At 36.1% G+C, this 25,228-nt stretch overlaps 1 protein-coding gene across 2 annotated transcripts in view; it reads right to left on the bottom strand.

Annotated features, from left to right (window-relative positions):
* The window catches only part of LOC117315921, a 30,697-nt gene extending 6,961 nt beyond the window's left edge, over positions 1 to 23,736 (bottom strand). The window contains exons 1-3 of one of the 2 annotated variants that reach the window (XM_033870343.1): positions 23,427 to 23,736; positions 23,091 to 23,193; positions 22,444 to 22,771 (exon numbers count right to left, since the gene is read on the bottom strand). In XM_033870343.1, the coding sequence (XP_033726234.1) occupies positions 22,444 to 22,537 (94 nt within the window). In that variant the 5' untranslated portion in view covers positions 22,538 to 22,771; positions 23,091 to 23,193; positions 23,427 to 23,736. The remainder of the gene's footprint in view (positions 1 to 22,443; positions 22,772 to 23,090; positions 23,194 to 23,426) is intronic. The other variant, XM_033870344.1, reaches the window with a different exon arrangement.
* Between the last annotated feature and the right edge of the window lie 1,492 nt (positions 23,737 to 25,228).

Raw genomic sequence — 25,228 nt, 5'->3', positions numbered from 1 at the left:
TAAAAACAACCTATCTGAATTCATTTCATATCAAAACATTACCTCCGTAGATTTTTTAATCACAAAACCGTATATATATCCAAAACGTTCCTAAAATACAGACAACGCTTCAAATCCCTTTTTGTACCTTTGGTTACATATAGGGCACTACATGCGAAACTGTGTACAAATCATTAAAGCGGAAGCCAGATTTGATCTGATTCAGATGTAAGCTTGTTTGTGACGTCTGTACACGTAAATCAACCTAATGGAGCGCCGAGATGTTTGTCCTAATAGAGAAATAACCGTGCATATTTCTGGCGACGTTTTAGATAGAAATAAAAACGCTGAGTGGCGCTGACCTTTCCTCTACAGTGCCCTAATCAGCGCCAATACTCGCGCCTAGAACGGGAAGCTCGGATTAGTGGAGGTATATTTTTGTAATTCCGTAATTACGTACTTTGATTTGTAAAGTTTGTAGTAACATGGCTTGGTCGCCGTTATTATTTGGTTGTTGCGGTACATGCTGACATTCTGTATCTCCGTAAGAGTGTGCCGACTTCTCGCTAGCATTTTAAACTAAAGCTGGTGAATCGGATGCCAGCACAATGCACGTGCGTCTGTTCTGGACGTGCACTATACACATTAAATGCCGCTGGTTTTTGATACAGTAACATGCGGTATTTGACATCGGCATTAAAGTACAACTCCCCTTATACCCGACAGTAAACAGTGGTTAGACATATTAAGGTGAGAAATAATCTGGAAACTATTCCTGCCGATTGTCCCGACAGGAATCGAACCACAGGGCTACCTGTGATGGAACCCGGATGTAATCGTGACGGAGTATATCATCTCACTTTTTATGGAATACACATATTGTCCATATAAATATGTAGGTATGTTAACCTGTTCACTGTTGTCTCGGTGATATGATTACATAACACACGCATAACATAAGAAGATCCAAAACAGAGCACTTTGCGATTCGAACCCGTGACAACGTCTTCGGAAACTCCATGATGTTTCCACGTAGTCCTCAGGAATGATTCGGCAATTTAAACAATATTCTATATCATTTTAAATCGTGCCTGTATTTCCATTTTGAATATCGATTCGTTTTTAATCAGTATTTTTCGGCATAGCCATATAATATTCTTTTGGCCCCGGATATGACGCGACAGGTGGCGTTACCGGTCAAGATGAAGTACATGTATATGATTGGTCAATACAGCGGACAATGCAAAATGCAGATATGCAATTAAAAACGAAACAAAGTTAAGATTGAATGCAAGCTGAATAAATGGATATCTTTTCAAATGACACATTAACGAGATTATATTCCTGATTCAAATGCAGTCTTATTATCACCAAAAATGATTCAAACTGATATAATTTTGCTATCCGTGCTGAAACGCATTAGTTCGTTGATTTATTTCACCAGCAGTTTTACATTATAACCACCAGCATTAAAACTATGCCACTTATCTTTTTTTTAAAGATATTTCTTGTTTATGATTAAGAAAATTATACACAGACGCTCGAAAGTGTCGGAGTATATCTGAACGAAACAGTTAATAGATAGTTAGCAAAGTAAACAATTTGTTTCCAGACGAAAATTCTTCAAAAAATATACAATGCGGTTTTTTTTAATCTGTTTTAAATGCGCTGCGTCAGGTCTTAAATGCAGCTATGGAATTCTTCTCGGTGGTCCAGAAAACACCACACACGTCTAACATTGTACGCTGTATTTTACTCGGAGACGTCACCAGAATCCTTTGACGATGACTTTTCTTGTGATATTTCTACTTTAGCCTAAGCTTAATAAAACAGTTGGCTGTTTATTTACAGGTTTATGACGCCGGAAGCTGTCGGCTTTTGTATAGACGAAGGCGTAGTCTACGACATATTGAATCATTTCTTACTAATTAAACGGTGTTATTAATTAAAACACAAGTATCCATCGTGTGTTGCCCCGAGTAATACGACTTCGGACGAGTATGTATATAAATCAATGTCGTGCGACACAATCATATTAAATGCCTGGAGATCGGCTGTACTACAGGGCCACGGAAATGTCTTTGATTCTAAATACGATACCTTTTTACGTCAGCGATTAACAAGTCACTTGACCTTGGTGTGACATCATACCAGGATTAATATGAAAGAAAAAAACGCTCTTTTTTCATCTTTTTTTTCCCCGCCTTTGACCCGTTTTGGTCTTATTTTTATGACTTAGTTGTTTTCTATTTTCTCCTTTGTTTGAGTTAATGCCGTTACGAGGAAAGTTAAAAGTTCTGTACTCTTCCCAAGAAGACAAATACAATTTTAATCGCATCTCTTCGATTGACGTTCAGCTTTCTTCGCGGTAAGGGCAGTTATGACCCTGATCGTTACAAAGACGTTAAACCCCTTAAACAAAAAAGGACTGTTTCGCTCATTTTTGTTGTGATGTGAGGTTATCTTGTCCACGTGTGACATGACAGTATGATAACACTATAAATGTGTCAATCAGTGTTTCCTATCGTAGACCGTCATTAAATTACATGAATGTGTGGGCCGCGGTGGCCGAGTGGTTAAGGTGTCCCGACACTTTATCACTAGCCCTCCACCTCTTGGTTGTGAGTTCGAAACCTACGTGGGGCAGTTGCCAGGTACTGACTGTAGGCCGGTGGTTTTTCTCCGGGTACTCCGGCTTTCCTCCACCTCTAAACCTGGCACGTCCTTAAATGACCCTGGCTGTTAATAGGACGTTAAACAAAAACAAACAATGAATGGATGTAAAACAATACCAGACCGATCCCTTTGTTGTCTGGATTATACTTATACTGAAATATACATAAGTGTTTGATGTATAATACTTACAAGGTAGTCAACAGTGGGACGAAAATTCAATGCCCGCGTACTAGATCCGACTGGGATAACAGCTAAAAGTTAACTCCGTGAAATTTAACAACTAGACAGTATCTTATCGTTCTGTCACGAGAAAAATACTTATCTTTCAGTTTCTATTAAATATGATTCAAAGCGATGTTTTCTATTTCCGGTTCTGTACAACCTAAAGAGGAAACCGACGTAATATATAGGACGTGAATGGAGGCTGGCATAGTTTACGCCTCAACGCCCACCATCATTCAGATAGATATTACACGAACATTTCAAGTATACGTGTGACCTTTGACCTTGGTGTACACTGTAAAATAGGTATACTTATTGTGACCTTTGTATTTGACCCTGACCTTTCTTTTTGAATTCTTACCTAATATATATAAGTGTGTACAAGTGTAGATATATATGGAACAGATCGTTACAATAGTTTCAGAATTAAAATGACAAGTTTTAACCTCAAAACTAATTATTGATTTGGAGACATAATTAAGCAATGCTGTGTGATTTATGACGACTGTAAATGCCAAAGCGACGTAGTTTTATGTTTCTATTACATTTCCTGAACCATTTACTGTCCTATATAAATTCTAATTGGATTTAAAATAAAGTTGTTCATTACCGCCAACATAATCCTTTATTACACACAGGTCGTTTTTGACTATAAACTATTGCTGTTGTCACGGTAACATTAATGACGTTATAATGTTCATGCATTAAGTACAAATTACAACCCTTTAATTCACACATTTCCTAATTAGTGTATATCGTGTCATGCCATGTGAATGTAAACAATGCAAAAAAATGAATCTGTAAAATTCCAGGCAACGCATGTGTGAATCAAGGCTCTACACCAATGTATTGACGAAACAATGTCAGTAGGGCCAACACATGGTGAAATAAAAAAGTTTATTAAAGGGGCATTTCTTCGTTTGAATAAAGTTAAGGTTGTCAAAATTAAACTTTCTGGAAAAAATGTATTTTTTTCCAGGTAGTAAAAGTTATGATCTTTATATTAATAAGGTAATCTTACTCTCAAGATAAAGTTCTTCGGGTATTAAGTCCTGAAATTTCTTAATTCGACCCGAAGTATCACTTATTACCGCAAAGGCATAAGGAATTTGATACGATACGCCTTTTTCCTGTACATTTTGGCGTTAATTTCATTACTTATAGGCACAAACACTCATATAATCATCGTTCGGACAAAGATTCCATCAACAGAAATTGTGCATGTTTCGGATGCCCCAACGAAGGAATGCGGTATAAGCGAAACAACATAAAATTCGAAATATGTATAAATATGTTGGTGCACGCACGTATATAATCCAAAAAGATAGCTGTGGCTATGTATAGTCATATCTTGTGGTGTAGACCGACGAAGATGTTCATAATTGTGTTAATGTTAACAGTTTTAATTAAAAGTTTTAAATATGTTATACCATTATATTTACCATTGTATGGCACTGCCACTATATAACCCTACCAATTCAGTTGCGAGTTCACCAGCTTATGAACTGCCAACTGAAATTTGAATTTGAAAATTTCAAAAAAAAAATCGCACGACAAATAAAAAATCACAGATGGTAAATATAAGCATTGAACGGCTTTCAGTTGGCATTCATATTGACTATGAATGCCAACTGAAAGCCGTTCAATGCTTAAATAGATACTGTCTCGTGTAGGTCGTAAATCTATACATTCCAGTATGCTGTCGTTGACAGTAAACAGTTCATTACATGCGATACAGTTAGGTTGATCATCGCTCTTATATAATTAGGAATGTATTACATGTATATATATAATCCATTTTAATACCACTCATGTATACCCGCTAGGGGATAATCTTTTCAAGATGGCGGGTCACCATGATCACAAAATCGTTTTCCTTGGTAGATATCATAGGGCTGTTAGAGTAAACATCATATTGCGTAAAAGTGGATGTCATCAGGGAGACTTTCTGGCTGCTTTGATCGTTTAATATGAGCAAATACTGACGACGAAATACACCTTGATGCCGAGTTTTACAGTTAACCAAAACTCTGCCAGGGGTTCATAGTTATTTATGAATTAAACAGCATCCGATAACTGTAATATCAATTTTAACTATATATGAGTTAGAATTTGTACTTGTCTCAGTCAGATTGTTCTTATGGCTAAGTGATTTTGTAGCTCAAAGTGCACCACTATCTCTTTACTGTGATTATGATAACCCGCGATCTAGTGAAGACCATTATCTCGGCGTCTGTCTATAACAAGGACAATCTCGTCTCGGCGACTGTCTCTATAACAAGGACAACCTCGTCTCGGCGTCTGTCTCTATAACAAGGACAACCCCGTCTCGGCGACTGTCTCTATAACAAGGACAACCTCGTCTCGGCGACTGTCTCTATAACAAGGACAACCCCGTCTCGGCGACTGTCTCTATAACAAGGACAACCTCGTCTCGACGTCTGTCTCTATAACAAGGACAACCTCGTCTCGGCGTCTGTCTTTATAACAAAGACAACCTCGTCTCGGCGTCTGTCTCTATAACAAAGACAACCTCGTCTCGGCGTCTGTCTCTATAACAAGGACAACCTCGTCTCGGCGACAGTCTCTATAACAAGGACAACCTCGTCTCGGCGACAGTCTCTATAACAAAGACAACCTCGTCTCGGCGACAGTCTCTATAACAAAGACAACCTCGTCTCGGCGTCTCTCTCTATAACAAGGACAACCTCGTCTCGGCGACTGTCTCTATAACAAGGACAACCTCGTCTTGGCGACAGTCTCTATAACAAAGACAACCTCGTCTCGGCGTCTCTCTCTCTAGCGAGGACAACCTCGTCTCGGCGTCTGTCTCTATAACAAGGACAACCTCGTCTCGGCGACTGTGTCTATAACAAGTAGACCATTCATCGATCATTTACTTATCACCATTTACTGATCACGCGCTAGTTTCAGTCTATTCACTGGTATTGTCAGAACACTACATTTCCTAATGCGGTAGATATTTCTTATCTGACCTTGAAATTCACTTTTGATTGGATACTCCAATTTGAATTTGGATAACACTGCTTCATAGAGTAAAAAATGAAATATCAGAACGCATTTTAACATTGACCTTGACATCGACCTAGTGACCTTGACCTTTAATCAAGAACTTCCTCAATTTATTCTTGTCAGCTCTGCTTTATAAATAAAAACATTTATATCATAAAAAAAACTTTAAGGAAAATTACATTTTAGTAAAAGTGACCTTCGCGTGAATTTTAACCGAACCTGTATTTTTTTTTTACCTTTGACATTGAGAACACGACAACATCGCCTATTTTCAGGTTTGCACATTGCAATTCCAGTAATGTAGTTATGGTGAAGTTTTATTAGGGAATCTTTAATGGTTCCAAAGTCATGACTCAGACAAACTTATTTTATAATTAGAACAAAAGAAACAGTGGTAGATCAATGTATCCCACGATCCAAATGGGAGAGGCATAATGGCAATTAATATTTTAACGAATTTAAAGCTGTATTGCACGAAATTTTAATTATAAACTATTATTTTTATACGTGGGCTTCATGGACACCACGAACCCTGCTATTTTGTGATATATGTTAATGTGGTAAAAGTCAATGTCAGGTTTGATAATAAATGTGTTCCGTAAAGATGAGAATTCTTCTGCCAGATCATCAAATAGGAAATCTCAATGTACAGGTTGTGGATTGTACGAGAGTTGTGAGGGAAAAAACAAATGCGTGTTTTCTGTTGCATGTTTGAAAATGATTGGACCAGTCGGTGATCAGTCACCTTACTTCTGTCCATACACAGATACATTAATGGAATGTTAGGTTTTTTATTATCTGTAATCAGTCACGAGAAATAATCAACAGCGATATTACGACATTACTATATCCAAAGTTGTCACTCATTTTATCTCATTGTTGTCGTTGATGATAATTTTTAACAGCAGCAATCTGTCTAAATATTACTATTCTATGGAAAAATATTCTGCACTCATCGTACTTTATCGTTAAATTACATACTTTTTTTTCAATCGGAACACCTCGCCTCCGTCTGCGAACGTAGTAAAAAATGACGAGGGGTTCCGATTGACGTTTTTTTCCGGAATGTCTCTAATTTGTAACTTTCTAACCACTAGCTAGGTGTCAGGCCTTTCATTGCTTTCGATCTATATCGATGCATGAAAATACCAACTTGACAAACAAAACTCAGGTGAAACAATGATTATTCCAGCCAGTGGTATTATATACGTAGCTGGTACAGAGATTCGTCAGAAACATACAAATACACTGCTCTGTCATGTATGTCTTTAATGAATCTCATGAAATATATATGAATGTTGTGATAGAATTCATGATTATTATCTAGAGTGAATCGTAAAGCGGATTTGCTTGTTTCATCCCCAATATCTCGTTAACTTAACTAGCTCTTTAGAATCTAACTCTATACATACATTACAGCACACAACAAGTTTTACAAACGTGTAAAGTTTTAGCGAAAATTATACTGCCGCTTTACCGTTCTCGAATCGCAAAAACAGCCGGCTAATCGTGTTATTTTAATCGAATATCTGTATATATATACTCTGGTCGATACAGATACAGATATGTTAATTAAAGTGTCTCGTATCGATACATACAAATACATAAAATACACATTTCATTAAAATGCATCAACACCCAGCCATATCTGGCTTATGGGGCACTATAACTGTACATGTTACATTTTCTTATGAGAATCAGTTTAATAAACATAAACAACTAACCACGTGTGAGAATACCTTAGAATGTAGCTATAAATAATCGTCCAACATGTATATTCCACTCTACATTGAAAACGACGGTTCATTATGCTATGGCGATGTAATTTTGATATGTCATTACTTTAATTATTTAAAAATGATCTGGCTACAGGTCGATTATAGTGCTGAATAAAAATTTCGAAAGCCTTTTGTCTATAAATAATATTGATTATAGATGTACGGCTAATAACATGACTATCATTGAACATTTTGGCTACTCGTCGATTTTTCAATATTATCGTTGTCTTCGACTAAGACAAACATATTTTGTAGAATTAGTTACCATTATGACTACATCCGATATAGCCTTTGATACAATAAGGTGCTAGAGCTCAATTTCACCTCTTGCCAATAAAATATCTGTCACGTGATCATCACGTGTTCAATAGTGTATCTATTTAGACTGGTGATCATTACTAACACAGTCGGTCCGTTTATAGGTTTACTACAGTATGTATCGATACTACAAGGTCTAAATAGAGCTAGACATCTTCCTAATTTAAACCACAACGTCACGTGAACAACACGCGCTTCATGAATGAGGAAACCCGCGCGATGAATACATTAATTATTTATACCATGTTACGATTGGAATTCCCAAAACATCGAAAGATCAGAGGAATTAGGCCGAGTTTCTTCGCTTTTCTTCTTATTTTAGACTTATTATTTTTATTGTGTGCACGAAACAAGTTTTCTATTTCATGTGAGATGTAAGTTGTACACCTTATACTTTACGGCGTGGACGAGTCCATTCTGACAGAGGTGATGTAGATTGTACATCGCCTTCGTGTTCCCAACAAAAAATACAAAGCAATAACAAAACAAACAAAACATGAAAAAAAATACATACCGAAAAAAGTAAGTCGTTGCTGCGTGGTACGCCGGGATTCATGGTTCATGTAGAATAATAACTTGTTAAGGTCGAACTATCCCCTTTTTATTGACGCCCGAATACATTCAATTAAATTCAACTTTAAATAGCAGGTGGAAATGAATCAGTCGTTATCTGATAGATGTATCAAAAGATGTCTGAAGGTAATTTGATCAATGTTAACGATTGATCTGCAGTTAACGACAGAAATTCTTTATTCGGAGGTTGACCCCGGGAAAAACACATCAAAATTGCGTGATATCCGTGAACATTTTGAGGCCAACAGAATACACCAGTACTCGCGTGACCATAACTACGTCATAACTAGGAGGATTGGAAGCTGTGTAATGAGACGGAACACGAGGCGTGTCAAGGGAACTGTTCAGTGTTATAGAGATGTTGGGACTTTTCCGTGTAGTACAGATGCTGGTATTGACATACATGTACTTACAGTGTTCATAGTATTTCAGAAAGTCTGGATTTTACAGAAACTTTATATTTTTGTTGGAATCAGGGGAACTTTTATCTAATAACAATTTAAACTTGCATGTAACAAGCATGATCAGTGATATTTTAAAAGCCTACAGATCCTTACTATGGTTCAATTTAACAAAAGTAAATTGATCATTCTTAGTATGTATACTTGCTGTTGACATGTAACTCGTTAAAGGCGCATTCCTTCGTTTGAATACAGTTTAAGTCGTCAAAATGAAACTTATTGGAAATTATGTAGTTTTTCCAAGTAGTGAAAGTTATAATATTAACATTAATAAGGCAGTTTTACTCTCAAGATAAACCAAAAGTTATTCAAGTTTTAAGTAATGAAAATTCTTAATTCGACCCGAAGTATCACTAATTACGGCAAAGACATACAGTATTTGTATACGATACGCCTTTTTCCCGTATATTTCGTCATTAATTTCATTACTTGTAGGCACAAACACTCATATCATTATCGTTCGGACATAAATTTCATCGACAAGAATTGTGCATTTTTCTGATGTGCGAACGTTTCTAGATAAAATCGTCAGCGTCTATATCGATATAGAAGATAATGAGATGGAATGTCCATCAAAATCATTTCCTTCTTAGTTTGGTCTAATAATAGTTCTACCTCTCGGGTATAGAATTGTATTAGGGTTATGTTTCCTTATATCACGCTTCCCTATAGAGGTTGATATTCTATCTCAAGTCTGGTTCTATTGTCTTATAAAGTTGTTTTTATTATGAACACATGGTTCACAATAATTAAACTCTGTTAGAGCAGGTTTATACTGTTTGATATCGGGTTTTACACTGGTCATTAATCCAGGACTGTTTCTACTTCACAGTGACATTATTGTTTGTTCTGTCTGTATTTGGAAACAGAATGGTAAAATAACTTCTATCGGGAGTTCATCAGATCTATTAACACTCATCAGCTGAGCCCTTGTCACGACTGACCAGGCTACCAGGAAACTGAAATATTAGTACGATATCTGATACAATAATAGTATACTGTGAGTTGTGTCCATTATCATCTTACTACTGAACTTGTGTTGTGTATTACATTATGATGTGCCTAATTATATTATAATTGTAATGTAGTTATATATAGTGTATATTACCCCACCTCGTGGTATCAAGTTCAAGTTCAAGTTCTTTATTGACTTTGAGTCTTCCGACTCATCAGTATCATATACATGTACATACATTGTAATAAACAAATTTTACATAACATTGACAACATCAGACAAAACACACAAAAAAACATAAATTCGTGCCAGAGACAATATACTCGGAGAGCATAACTATGTTAAAGAAGCTCTTTTGACATTTGCCACTTTGATGTATTTGGCCAATTTTTCTAAGTCTTTGGTATTTTGCCCGTTAAATAATTGTATCAATTTCAACATACTTGGTTTTTTAAATAGTAACTTTTCAAATATTTCTTACGAATATCAGAATAACATGGGCATTTTAAAATAAAATGAATTTTTTTTTCACACAGAACAAATTCTCAAGTGTCGCTGGATATTTTGATAACGACCTTTTACTACATTTAAATCATGAGCTGACAGTCGAATTTTAGTAATTTCTTTTAAGTACCCTTTCCCTAATGGTTTTCTCAGATAACCCTGAATACCAAATTCATTGTCAAGACATGTATACAAAAATCCCTTTGAAGATGTTCTAATTTGTTCTATGCAACCCTGTCTGTTAATATCTAAAAGTCTGTCTTTAATTACAATGTAAGAAATATTGTCAATATTTTCTGTTTGCCATATATAGCCTAGGCCTATTCTATATATCACATTGATTATTTACATCTGTAGACGTAAAGAATAGACACATCTGTTTAATCCAATGCTAAGAATTATTAAATCTATTAAGATTATTTATGTTCTGAATATCCCAGTTTCGAGTTAAGTCGCTTCCTATAATCATATTTAACCAAACTTAGGCGTCACAATAATTAGATAATTTTAACATTAATGAAACGGTATGATTATTAATGAGATATTGTCAATATTAATTTGACGGAATGAATATTAATGATATATTGTGAATATGAATTAGACGTTACGGATATTAATGAGTATCTAATGGATAACGAACTCTTTTGGAAATAATTATAAAAGTTGCGTAACATACACTTAAAACATTGTTGAATGCACACAGACAGGGATTTATGGATTACTTTTCTCTAGTAATAATAAAAGTCACATGTTCTCTACCTTGATCCCACATGACCTTACATCCGGAGCAGGTACAATAAACCGATAAAGGGTTGTTGACCCCGACCGCCTCATAAATACTATAGTAAAAGCGGGCTACAAATATGTTGTATTTGTTTTCAATAAATCTCCTCCTTGATCTCGGACTGTACGTCCGCCGGTAATATCGAGACCAGAGGGAACACTACTACAGATATATATATGGTATATCTTCTCCATGTTTAGCTCTGTGTCTCTCGATCAAAATAAAAGTTAAATCGAACACACCATTTCTTTGACGTTGGAGTTCCTTTAAAAAGGGTTAAGCACTATTCACGATTTTGAAGATAAATCATTCGTATTTAAATATTTGAAGATAAATCCTTCAGATTTAATAAAAGGCCAAATCCGTCCCAATCGATATGTGTTCTACGATTTGAAGTGTTAATGGACGAGTTCCATATCTATATTTATATACAATGTACCAGTAATAGGTTTTAACATATTAACACAGCGATGTATCTGGTTAGCGATAGGTCCAGTTAGGCTGATCAAAACACCACTTAACTTCCACTATGTGACAGTGTATAAGGAAACAAACCTCCGTCATCCATTCAGCACTTTATATTTCTGATTTTGAACAGCTAACTAGTCTTGTATAAAGTAGCCATGTTGTATTCATTAGTTTGTTTTTGTTTAACGTCCTATTAACAGCCAGGGTCATTTAAGGACGTGCCAGGTTTTGGAGGTGGAGGAAAGCCGGAGTACCCGGAGAAAAACCACCGGCCCACGGTCAGTACCTGGCAACTGCCCCACGTAGGTTACGAACTCGCAACCCAGTGGTGGAGGGCTAGTGTTAAAGTGTCGGTACACCTTAACCACTCGGCCACCGCGGCCCCCTGTTGTATTCAATGACACAATGTAAACATTCGCGATTTTTGTGATTGATAAGGAGCCACGGAAATGGAAAGAAATAATTAAGTGGATACACAGTGTATATCCACGAAGGTTTGACACCACCAAACTACCTTAATGAACCATGAAAGCCTGGAAGGAAATCAGCTGTAATAATATTACAGCATACCTTTCAATGGGATTGGAATATATGTTGTAGATTTTCCACTGACATCCAATTAATATTTACAAATGCGTATGGTACATTATACAACATATAACCCCACTAATCTTTACATTTAAAATTGCTAGCTCTCATTTAATGTTGTCCTTTTTGCAAAATAACTGAAATTGGACCAAGCAATCTAATATGTTGATTTACCGTTAAGAGTACGATTTACCCTTGTATGACTACCATGTATAACTTTCAACATGAAGTTGGAACATTAAGGTTTGCACACAAGACACACGAGATAATTGTACCGTACAAAACAAGTTGAGAGTTAGGTACAGCATAGCCAATATGAATCAAATTGTTTTATTATATAGCTGTTTTAGTCCCGAGACCCGTCAGTGACGTTAGGAACACCATACAGCTGTTTAGTATTTAGTCCTTCTAGGACTCGTCAGTTAATGGCCGGAAGGAGGCGACCAAAAGCTTGAAATCGGTAAAAGAAATGTTAAAGTCTCGATTCGGAGGTGCCAAAGACCCAATATTTCATTAAATTTCATAATTTTCAAAATTTGTGTATGTCTCTATTCAAACACCCGTGGCTACCCTGTGACCATGTATGATATTTTTGTTCAGCTGAGCGGTAAGACTGGCTTTAATGGTATCATAACATATGTCGACAGTTAAGCCTACTTCTTGAACCTTGATGACCTATATCAATGTCACTATAATGCTTTATTACCGGCGATTTGTGTTTCCGGTAACACCAATGTACGATAGCAAAGGGAGTCATTGTTAATGACGATACAACAAGCTTCAGATCTCATTGTCACGTAAGACATCAAACATTTCATGGTGAAAATCTTGTTTTCATTACGCTATAAAAAAAAAAGCAAAAATCTTCGGTTTTGAGTTCGATCTCTGCTCTCAAACCGGAAGTTTAATTATATCTGAACAAAAAAAAAATAATTACATCTGAACAGACGGTGATTCAGATATCTTTGTCTTCTGTAGTTCTTTATCTTGGAGGTCAATTTGTGTACAAAATGTTATGAGAAATGGTTGAAATTCTATCAGCAATATAATTCATTTTTATCACATGATAGCGATAACTTTCTTAACGAACACATCTTTGGCCATATATATACATATATAACCCGCAGTTATATGTTAAAGAAGAACCTCCATTTTGTTATGCCTGCTATATACAAAGTACCTTTTACTGTCAAACATTTTATGATTGAATGCCCCGATTTCAAACAGACTCGTCAGACCTTTTATGAACGTTAGGTCTATGAAATATTTATTCCGTACAATTTCTGCGTCGCTTCCAGTTGATTATTCACGTTCTATAGAACTGTACTATAAAATATCGTGTGTTTTATAACTAGTTCTCTTTCTTTTGGTGTCATTTTTTATAGATTTTTACCTGTTTACATTTTAGTTCGAGTTTGATGTGTGTTATTTCTGTAGACATCCTTCAAATCTGGTGTTGTTTGGTCCTAAATGCATCAAATTATCGATGGGCCATGAAATATTATAACACAATTCACGGAGGGAGATATTTTTAATGTTATAAAAACATTGTTGATTCCATCGCATAGTATTTGTGTATAAAATCTCTAGGTTACCGATTTAAAACGAAATAATGAATAATATTTGAATATTATTCTAATTTATGGCATTGCATATTAAAGTAAAGTATGCCTGATGTCAGTTTCTATTTTTTATTTTATTTTATTATTTTAATAGAATTCGCTACAATAATATTGTCCTATCAACCACTAATTATTTGTCGGAGATATTGTTTTTATGGCGTGGATTTCTTTAAATTTGGCAGTTAACATTTTAGCACAGAAATGTGACAAAGATCGATATCATCAACTTTACGCTATGAACTGGGCTTTCGTTACACGGAACACCCGCCATTCGGAATCTGTAATAGCAGTCTCGGTTATGATTAGGTGGTAGACTGTAGCCGGTATTGTTCTGATAGTTCTATATCTTCATCAATGAAGCCATTTGTTGTGTAATGTACATTTCGCAATACACGGAATAATGTCTAAATGAAATCTACAAATCAAAACCAGTAACATCAGCGCCCCCGTTCTCCGTTACATCTACCACGACCACCCGTACACATGTCCGGCCCGGCGTCACTGCCAAGTACACAGACAAGAAAATGGTATTTCATCAATATTTACCAGCGATGACAGGCTTTGATGTCCATTTGCGTAAGAATACTTGGCCGAGTATAATCAAGAAAGTAGGACATGGTTACACCACAGACTACTTCGTGAATCATTAATCCGCGGAATAAAATAAGTCCAGTCAGATATTATTGTTGAGAGTGGGAAGCTTTTTAACAGCATGTACAATCGGGGGTTGTTATCTAAACAAAATTTGCCGTTATAAAATAATGTCAAAATTTGAGGAAAAGATGTGTCGAGTCCCCAGATCACACTACATGTATTTATCTATGATCTGCAATCAACGAAGAAAAGAAAACAATGGACTTGGTATATTGCACATTTACACGGGAGTATAGGTTTTTGATAGATCGCCAGATGTTCGGCAACATGAAAAAGTCTTAGACTTGTTTTCAAAAATCGTTTATGAAACGCAACATAATGCAAAACCCTTGATTCATACATATCACTTAGTGATGCTTGATATAGGCCTACAGAGACCAGTAGAAATTGTATAAGTAATATAGTTGGGGGAAAGGCGATTTTACAGTTACCAACCGGAAGCAGATCAACATGGGTCATACCAAGGAGCATTGTGGGGGATTCCCTTTAACGTATCCAAGATTACTTTGCTGCGAGGATATTCCCAACAGATTATCGTGCACGTGAATGATTGTTTTCATAGACAAATGATCGCCACTCCCGATATTAATGAAGCACCTGTCATAGTATTGTTGTCGTGTGCCAACTGTTGATATGGATGCAGACAACGATATATTTTATTGACTCTGATTGTGTCGACATATTATGATGTCGACAAAAGGGGACTTCCCGTCACAAAGGACATTTAACTCGACGTCAAATAAATCAAGTCAGGAAGCTTTCATTTCTGACTTCCACGTTTCATCAAAAGTTGATTTACAAAATGTAAGCAGTCGTTGCTATAGCGACATTAGTAATCGACAACGTGATTGAAGCTAAATAGGTATTGTACGTCTCACGCTCTGTGACACTGTGTAGCGGGGACCATTACTGAGTCGGGGAAGGTTCAAGGTCAGTCATTTAAATAAGATTTACGACATATAATTGCAACATTTGACAGGAAAATTGCATGCTGCCCATTCTTTAGTGTTCAAACAAGACATTTTGTGTATGAGGTTTATCTGCCCTACAGCTTGGGCTTATAAGACTTCCAAAACCGTCATTGAATGATTCGCTCCAGGCGACAAATTTGGGATCTTATTTTTTTCCTCAGCAGCCTTTTCTTCGTAATGTCTCCCTTGACTTACTGTGACATGGGCCAATATTTATATTTCCACTTAATTCAGACTCAATGACGTAGGAATACATTTGTCAAGCTTGGACTATATTTTTTAAATTCCTTTTTAAAAGTGATCATATTTATATGAAATAAATTCCATTAAACATAATATTTGTATTAATTCGTTATTAAGTTAATAACCATATGTAGACGAAGAGTGATGACGTACATTTCGGTAAGTTCCGTGGTAGACTTGCACAAGTCCCTATTTGTCAAGGACAAAATATCATGCAAAAATATAAAAAAATATATATATATATAAATATAAGGATTGAACAAAGTTCATAAAATTTGTCTCAAGACCTATTGAGGTTTATACCCCCATACACCTCAACATAACTATATTAAATCCTTAATTGTATCAAATCTATTTCAATGCTCAGCTATATGGATCTAACCCGGACCTCTGTCTTCGTAGTTTAACGCTCAACCGATCAAGCTGAAGATAGATTTTCTATAGCTTTTTACCAGAGTTACATATTACCTCGCCTGTGGAGATGTCGTCCTTTAGTTTTCATGTGTTACAACAATACTTTGACATGTGACGCCAAGTCCCTACATGGGCGCAAATTTAATGCACAACAGGTGGTGATGAATTAAATTATCGCCCTTAGTTGAGCTCTCGTCTCTAAAAAAATTGATGTGTTCTGGCCCTGACCGGGACAAAACAGTGTATATTAAATTATCGCCCTTACTTGAGCTCTCGTCTCCGATAAAGGTGATGTGTTATGGTCCAGGCCGAGATAAAACAATTATTAGAATGGATAATTTTACTGTTGACAGTAAGAACTGACTCGATATTTGTATAGTCCAGTTGGGTTTCGCGTTACCATTGCCTGGCATGGCATTTCAGTGTGATAACACTATAGAAACGTTCGCCAGTCAGTGTTCCCATCGTTTGAGAACCGTCATTTACTGACCTATCCGGCGTTGAAATGAGGTAAAACTATATCTAACATCAAACCATAAACTATGACAATCAAACGGCCAACCAGACAATATACTAAGATCTTACTTTATGGTACACTTGTAACTCCCATTTCAAATCAAAATTCGTTTCCAGACCAGACAGCAAATAGTTTGAAATGATGTTCGGCACACTAATATTGTCTGTTGAAGAGGGAATATCTTCTAATAAAACCAGATTACACACTTCCGATACATAATTTTCCTCTCGGAAGTAATGTCTCGGATTTCTTATCAAAATGCCCATACTATAATATACTGCATGTATTTTTTACCCGTGTCAGGTATAAATTTCAATTTAATATTTTTAGCTGTGATAATTATGTTACATATCTTGACTACCATTGTTAGCGGTGAAAACACATGGATACTACAGCCCTCGTGGTACTTCGTATACAGTAATAAAGCCCACCTTTTCGTCCGGAGTATATAACAGACGGTTAAACATTGAGTCGTCAGGGTCGTGGTTATGATACCTCTGTTCTATCTCAATATGTCGCGGTACAGTCGGTTAACGGTACACACCTGTATGTAGACCCTAACTCGGAACTCCGCAGATGTGACTTCCGCCACACTGAGCCAAGACGTGACGAGAAAGCTTACATTTTGTACATGTTACTAGGGATTTATTTTTCGGCATAGCCGTATAATATTCTTTTGGCCATGGATATGACGCGACAGGTGGGTTACTGGTCAAGACGAAGTATGTGATTGGTCAATTAGGCGGTAAATGCAAAATGCAGTATGTAGTTAAAAACGAAACAAACTTAAGATTGAATGCAAGCTGAATAAGTGGATATATCTTTTCAAATGACACATTGATAAAATCATATTCCTGATTCAAATGCAGTCTTATTATCACCAAAAATGATTCAAACATATATAATTTTGTTATCCGTGCTGAAACGCATTTGTTCGTTGATTTATTTCACCAGCAGTTTTACATTATAACCACCAGCATTAAAACTATGCCGTTTATCTTTTTTAAAGATATTTCTTGTTCAAAATAACATTACGTTTTCGGCAATCTGAAGTGATACTGAGAAAATCGTTCCTCTCATATAACAATCGTAATGAATCGAACACCTTTTAAACTGCTATAATAGACATATCACCCCCGTCCACTATCCCCCATCATCCATCTCCCTACCCACCCACACGCTCACACCTGCAGGGCAGTCCCGAAGTACAGGTTTCAAACTACCCCACAGAATTATCAAGGGGATAATTATATATCGCGTCAGTTTCTACTTATTGTATAAGGTTGGAGACATTTTAGTATGTCCTTTATGTGATTAGCTTGTCTGTGAACTCTATTTTCGCTTGACGTGTCTGTTCAATAGATTAAACACCCGTAAAACAATCAAAAATTAAATAAGACGAGTCCCTGTGTTGCAAGTCATGTCAACAAGTACCAAGCCCCTGTCTACTGAAGTTTATAAAAAATCGGTCACAAAGTTTGTCACACGAATCACCAATAAATATCACGGAAACAACCAAGAAACAATTTGGTCTGGGTGTAATATATTTCCTGTGTTATTTGCCTTGGATACTTGTCATGATATATATTTCCTGTGTTATTTGCCCTGGATACTTGTCATGTAATATATTTCCTGTGTTATTTGCCTTGGATACTTGTCATGTAATATATTTCCTGTGTTATTTGCCTTGGATACTTGTCATGTAATATATTTCCTGTGTTATTTGCCTTGGATACTTGTCATGATCAGGCCGCCTTAGCGATAACCTATTCTCATTGTTAACAAATCCCATTTGATAAATCAAATCCTACGACTTTTCGCATTTGGACAAATTATATTGAGTCTGAATATTTATAACCTCAGCACCACCACAGAGCAGGCATCGATGTAGATACGTTAGCGGTTACACCTACCAAATCCTCCCCGGAAATAATCCACACGCCAACTAGTATTTCCCATGCCCTCCTGTACCCTAGACTTGTTATCAACCTTGGAAAATTCTAAAGTACTGAAATAAAAACCGTGAAAGTTAGAGCATTGAACAACATACCTAATGTCATATTAACACAGTATACCTACTGTCACGTTTGGAAAATCCATTAGTGTGGGGTTTTTTGGCGGCGCATTAGGGCCATAATAATTATGTATTTATCCTGTACGTACACTGTTTAACTCAGTATCACTGACTTACACTGTAAAACTAGGTTACATGGTAATTCAAGGTACAACTAAGTATCTTGTCCGTACACTGTACAATAAAGTATCTTGTACATACATCGTACAACTAAGTATCCTGTACGTATACCGTACAATTAAGTATCTTGTACATACACTGTACAAGTAAGTATCTTGTACATACACCGTACAATTAAGTATATTGTACATACACTGTACAAGTAAGTATCTTGTACGTACACTGTACAGCTAAGTATCTTGTACATACACCGTACAATTAAGTAACTTGTACATACACCGTACAATTAAGTATATTGTACATACACCGTACAATTAAGTATCTTGTACATACACCGTACAAGTAAGTATATTGTACATACACTGTACAAGTAAGTATCTTGTACATACACTGTACAAGTAAGTATATTGTACATACACCGTTCAATTAAGTATCTTGTACATACACTGTACAATTAAGTATCTTGTACATACACTGTACAATTAAGTATATTGTAAATACACTGTACAAGTAAGTATATTGTACATATACTGTACAATTAAGTATCTTGTACATACACCGTACAATTAAGTATATTGTACATACACTGTCCAATTAAGTATCTTGTACATACACTGTACAAGTAAGTATATTGTACATACACTGTACAAGTAAGTATATTGTACATATACTGTACAATTAAGTATCTTGTACATACACTGAACAATTAAGTATCTTGTACATACACTGAACAATTAAGTATATTGTACATACACCGTACAATTAAGTATCTTGTACATACACTTTACAATTAAGTATCTTGTACGTACACTGTACAAGTAAGTATATTGTACATACACTGTACAAGTAAGTATCTTGTACATACACTGTACAAGTAAGTATCTTGTACATACACTGTACAAGTAAGTATATTGTACATACAATGTACAATTAAGTATCTTATACATACACCGTACAAGTAAGTATATTGTACATACACTGTACAAGTAAGTATATTGTACATACACTGTACAAGTAAGTATCTTGTAAGTACACTGTACAATTAAGTATCTTGTACAAATACTGTACAAGTAAGTATCTTGTACGTATACTGTACAATTAAGTATCTTGTACGTACACTGTACAAGTAAGTATCTTGTACGTACACTGTGCAATTAAGTATATTGTACAAACACTTTACAATTAAGTATAATGTACATACACTGTACAAGTAAGTATATTGTACATACACTGTACAAGTAAGTATATTGTACATACACTGTACAAGTAAGTATATTGTACATACACCGTACAATTAAGTATCTTGTACATACACTGTACAACTAAGTATCTTGTACATACACTGTACAAGTAAGTATCTTGTAAGTACACTGTACAATTAAGTATCTTGTACAAACACTGTACAAGTAAGTATCTTGTACGTATACTGTACAATTAAGTATCTTGTACATACACTGTACAAGTAAGTATCTTGTACGTACACTGTACAATTAAGTATATTGTACATACACTTTATAACTAAGTATCTTGTACAAACACTTTACAATTAAGTATAATGTACATAAACTGTACAAGTATATTGTACATACACTGTACAAGTAAGTATATTGTACATACACTGTACAAGTAAGTATCTTGTACATACACTGTACAATTAAGTATCTTGTACAAACACTGAACAAGTAAGTATATTGTACATACACCGTACAATTAAGTATCCTGTGCGTACAATTCATTACCTTACGTATTTTTTTAGAATGACCCTACTTATTCCAATTTATTTGATCCAACATTTCTACATCTCCCGTCAATACAATATGTACAGTTATATATAGTATATAGATTGCAATGTCCGAATAGGTTTGGTTTACTTATTTCATGAAACAAATTATTTCTTGTTTAGCCTTACTCATTTTCAGCTTCGTAGAATTCTATTTAACGGTAATGGTATTGAAATTGAAAAAAAAATTACAATAACATAACATAAAGTATGATAAATCCTACAGAATATAAAGCTAACGAAAACCACAACCGTGACCATTGTTTACCATTGTTGTGGATTGTCATATTTTACGGTCACATTTAACGTCACAGTGAGTAACGTCGCATCGCAGATTCCAGCTTTATCCATATTTTAATTGCCGAACTGTCTCGGTTAAATCACTGTTATACATATAATAGTAATATCATCTTTTACAGGTAAATTTTCTGTGTATTGGCGTGTATACGCAATGTTTATTTCCGTATATTTGTGTATATATCTCCTCGTGTTTTCGTTTATTTCCGTATATCTGTGTTTTTTTTATGTCCTCGTGCTTTCGTTTATTTCCGTATATTTGTGTTTTTTTATCTCCTCGTGTTTTCGTTTATTTCCGTATATTTGTGTATATATCTCCTCGTGTTTTCGTTTATTTCCGTATATTTGTGTATATATCTCCTCGTGTTTTCGTTTATTTCCGTATATTTGTTTATATATCTCCTCGTGCTTTCGTTTATTTCCGTATATTTGTGTATATATCTCCTCGTGCTTTCGTTTATTTCCGTATTTTTGTGTATATAAATCTCCTCGTGTTTTCGTTTATTTCCGTATATTTGTGTATAAATCTCCTCGTGTTTTCGTTTATTTCCGTATATCTCTGTAGATATCCGCCCCCCCCCCCCCCCCCCCCCGACCCCTCCTATTTCCGTTTAGTTCGTTATTTTCGTATATATATGTCTAGTGTTTTCGTATATTGCCGTGAATTTCCGTATTTTTCGTAATGTGTTATGTACCGATAAAGTGTGACACTTAAATGAATTTAATTTTTTTATTCATTACACACAGTGAAATTCATTAGGCATAATCAGTGATAACCGTGAGTCGAGATATCATTTTCATTCCTTTAATTTAACACTTTCACTTTATTGGTTTTTCAACAATTGCGAATCAGGTAATATCGAGTGATACTAAAACCCTTAAGTGTTGGTCCATATGGAGGTACTGATCACATTTGAAAATTCCATCATAACACACTACATCTACATTGTGTAAATATGATCCTAGCTACCCAGTTTCGTCAAAACCCCGAGATTCTCCCTGCACAATACTGTCTTTGACTCCCAGTATATTACACAAATTACACAGACCTTTGATTTGATGATGTTATTTCACAGCTTGTCAAATCGAGATCGTGTATATAAAAGTATACATGATATAATGTTTTGTTAATTCAATTTATGTTTTCAATTTCCTTATAAGTAACGAAAAGATAAACAGGTACACTGGTAATGCGCTAACGTTGCAATTAACTTATCATATATCAACTTAACAAATTATGGCTGTGTAATCATTTAAATCACAGTCAACAGAGACATTATGTGTAGATTGTATTTTGCAAGTAGTAAAGGGTAGCTTAAAAGTGGATTTGGTCATTAAAAGGTGACTTACCTGTAAGTATAAATTTACCTACCTGTTTAATTAATAATTATAATAAGTAAAATGTGACTTACCTGTGTCGGATGATGAGTCCGGGAGAAGGAAGGCCTCCCCGCCCAGGTGATACACTGTCAATGTGAGGAGGAGAAAGGAATACCGCGTCCTCATATCTGTCGAACAGTTCCTAAAACTCTGTCGAACAGTTCCTAAAACTCTGTCTCACAGTGATCCGGTTTAATCCTGACGTATACTGAAATTATGCTGAAACTCTGCTGCTATTATGCTGTAAGTCTGCTGAACTTATGCTGTCAGTAAGCTGTGTAACTCCTTGGCTTGTTGTAGATTTAGGACACTCCTCCAGTACGGCTGTGGGTATATACTCTGTACTAACCTTCTCGGTCTCTGAATGTCGTCATACAATACCGTCCCAAAATAGAGATTTGATTATTACAGCCGAAAAATATCTAACTTATTCTTAATCTGTTCGATTTATATTGAAAAAATAATCTCTTTGCACAGACAATGTTTCTAGGTAGACTAGTGTCAATTAATGCCGTCCCGAAATAGTGATTTGATTATTAAAACCAAATATTTATCTAACTTATTACCTTTTTATATTTGTAAATATTCACTTGTGACACACTCGATGTTTTAAAGGGACGAACGTAACTCTTTCCAGGATAAAAATAACCGTGATTTCCGATATTTAAATAGAATGCACCTGTGTTGGAGTCTTGAGAAACACCTCCATACTAACCGTCCATTCTGTCAGATGTACAAGTAGACCGTCGATAACAAATGGCCAGGCGATCAATACACTTCATCTAGATTAAAAAAACGAAGAGAAAAGTTATATAGAAATATTCAAAATACTGTAAAAATTATACATGGATATAAAGAACATGATAATCAATTATTATGAAAAAAAATTGACGAATATATTGATATTATTAAAAGTCTATAAGGTATCACATCCGTGTAAGGTCACGTTCAGAGCTTTGTAGCGATGTAATATGTACGAAAGTCTCTACCCGACACAGGTGTGTTGTAGTCTTACCTGGTGTTACAGAGCCCCTCTTCTCTGTCCTATACTCTATAGCTTTGTGATATTCTCTACCTACACTCGCATTTCATTGGAAAATTCCTGTACAAGATATGACGTCGTATTAAGCGTCCACCACCACTTATATCTAATCGAAAGACAAAAAAAAATCCGTTTTATGCTCAAACTTCGAGGTGTGGATATTTCCGGATTTTGAAAGATTCCTGGGGTTTTAAAAATTCCACAGAGTTGAATTATAACACAAATTAATATCCTGTGAGTGTCGTGCGGATATGTGAGTGTCCGGTTCTCGGTAAACACAACGCCCTTCTGTTCTGGACAGTTTTATGACCACTCGAGGACCTTGTACGCTGCAGTAAATACGGCAGTTAAGGAGGCGGGACTCACTAGTGGACTGAAGTTCGCGCCTCCACGTTAGAGAGTTCCTATATATAGATCAGCTACGTAAGCGGAGTTTCGCGATTCTTAGGAAATGTCCAATTGGTGCTAACGATATAGGGATTTGACTGGTCCTAATGAACGACCTGCTCGTTTGGTTCTAGACAGCAGATAGAGGTGTTCCGACGTACTACTGGTATCAACATGGTATAGAAACATAATGGAGGAGTCATCCATTTAAATAATCTGTTCGAGGGTAAATACACCCACAACAGCCGGTGTCATATTAGGACATGTATATACATTGGGACATAAAGAGACAAAAAGATATATTGGACAGGAAACATTTGAAAATGATATCATTAAAAATTTTACAATGAGGCCACAAATCAATGTTTTGCTCGTCAACTTCACCTAAATCTTCAGCCCCATCCCACGGAAGTGAAGGAAAGACACACACAGAAGCATGTCATGTGTTCGAGTGCGTGTAATACCCACTCCTACCAGGGATTTTATAACGGCATATCCTATCATTTTAATGACGTATTTACGCATAACTTCTGGCGACAATTTACTGATAATAACGACACATACTGTCAATACAGTTAATGTTATATTTGTCGTTAACCAATGTGCATTCTGAATATAAATCTGTTCATATTGGCTTTAAAAACATTTATAATGACTATACAAATATTCATATTGACCTTAGATACAGTGTACATACATGTATATATTGTTTCGAGATGCATTTATATTGACTATAAGCTATAAATACATCCATATTAACTATAGATACAAACAGAAACTAGTTTCATATTAACATGGACGTGTCCGACATTCTTCTGTGCATTGAATGGATCCGTATATTGACCCTCCCCCTGGTATACCGGGGACGTATATACGTATGTACGTCCCTGGGTATACGGGACCCTCCCCCTGGTATACCGGGGACGTATATACGTATGTACGTCCCTGGGTATACGGCACCCTCCCCCCTGGTATACCGGGGACGTATATACGTATGTACGTCCCTGGGTATACGGGACCCTCCCCCTGGTATACCGGGGACGTATATACGTATGTACGTCCCTGGGTATACGGGACCCTCCCCCTGGTATACCGGGGACGTATATACGTATGTACGTCCCTGGGTATACGGGACCCTCCCCCCTGGTATACCGGGGACGTATATACGTATGTACGTCCCTGGGTATACGGGACCCTCCCCCTTGTATACCGGGGACGTATATACGTATGTACGTCCCTGGGTATACGGAACCCTCCCCCCTGGTATACCGGGGACGTATATACGTATGTACGTCCCTGGGTATACGGGACCCTCCCCCCTGGTATACCGGGGACGTATATACGTATGTACGTCCCTGGGTATACGGGACCCTCCCCCCCCCCCCCCC

The sequence above is a fragment of the Pecten maximus genome, chromosome 17 (genome assembly GCF_902652985.1).
Source record: "Pecten maximus chromosome 17, xPecMax1.1, whole genome shotgun sequence".
Lineage (NCBI taxonomy): Eukaryota > Metazoa > Mollusca > Bivalvia > Pectinida > Pectinidae > Pecten > Pecten maximus.
The sequence above is the reverse complement of the archived record's forward strand: the minus strand, read 5'-3'. Positions and strand labels throughout refer to the sequence as shown.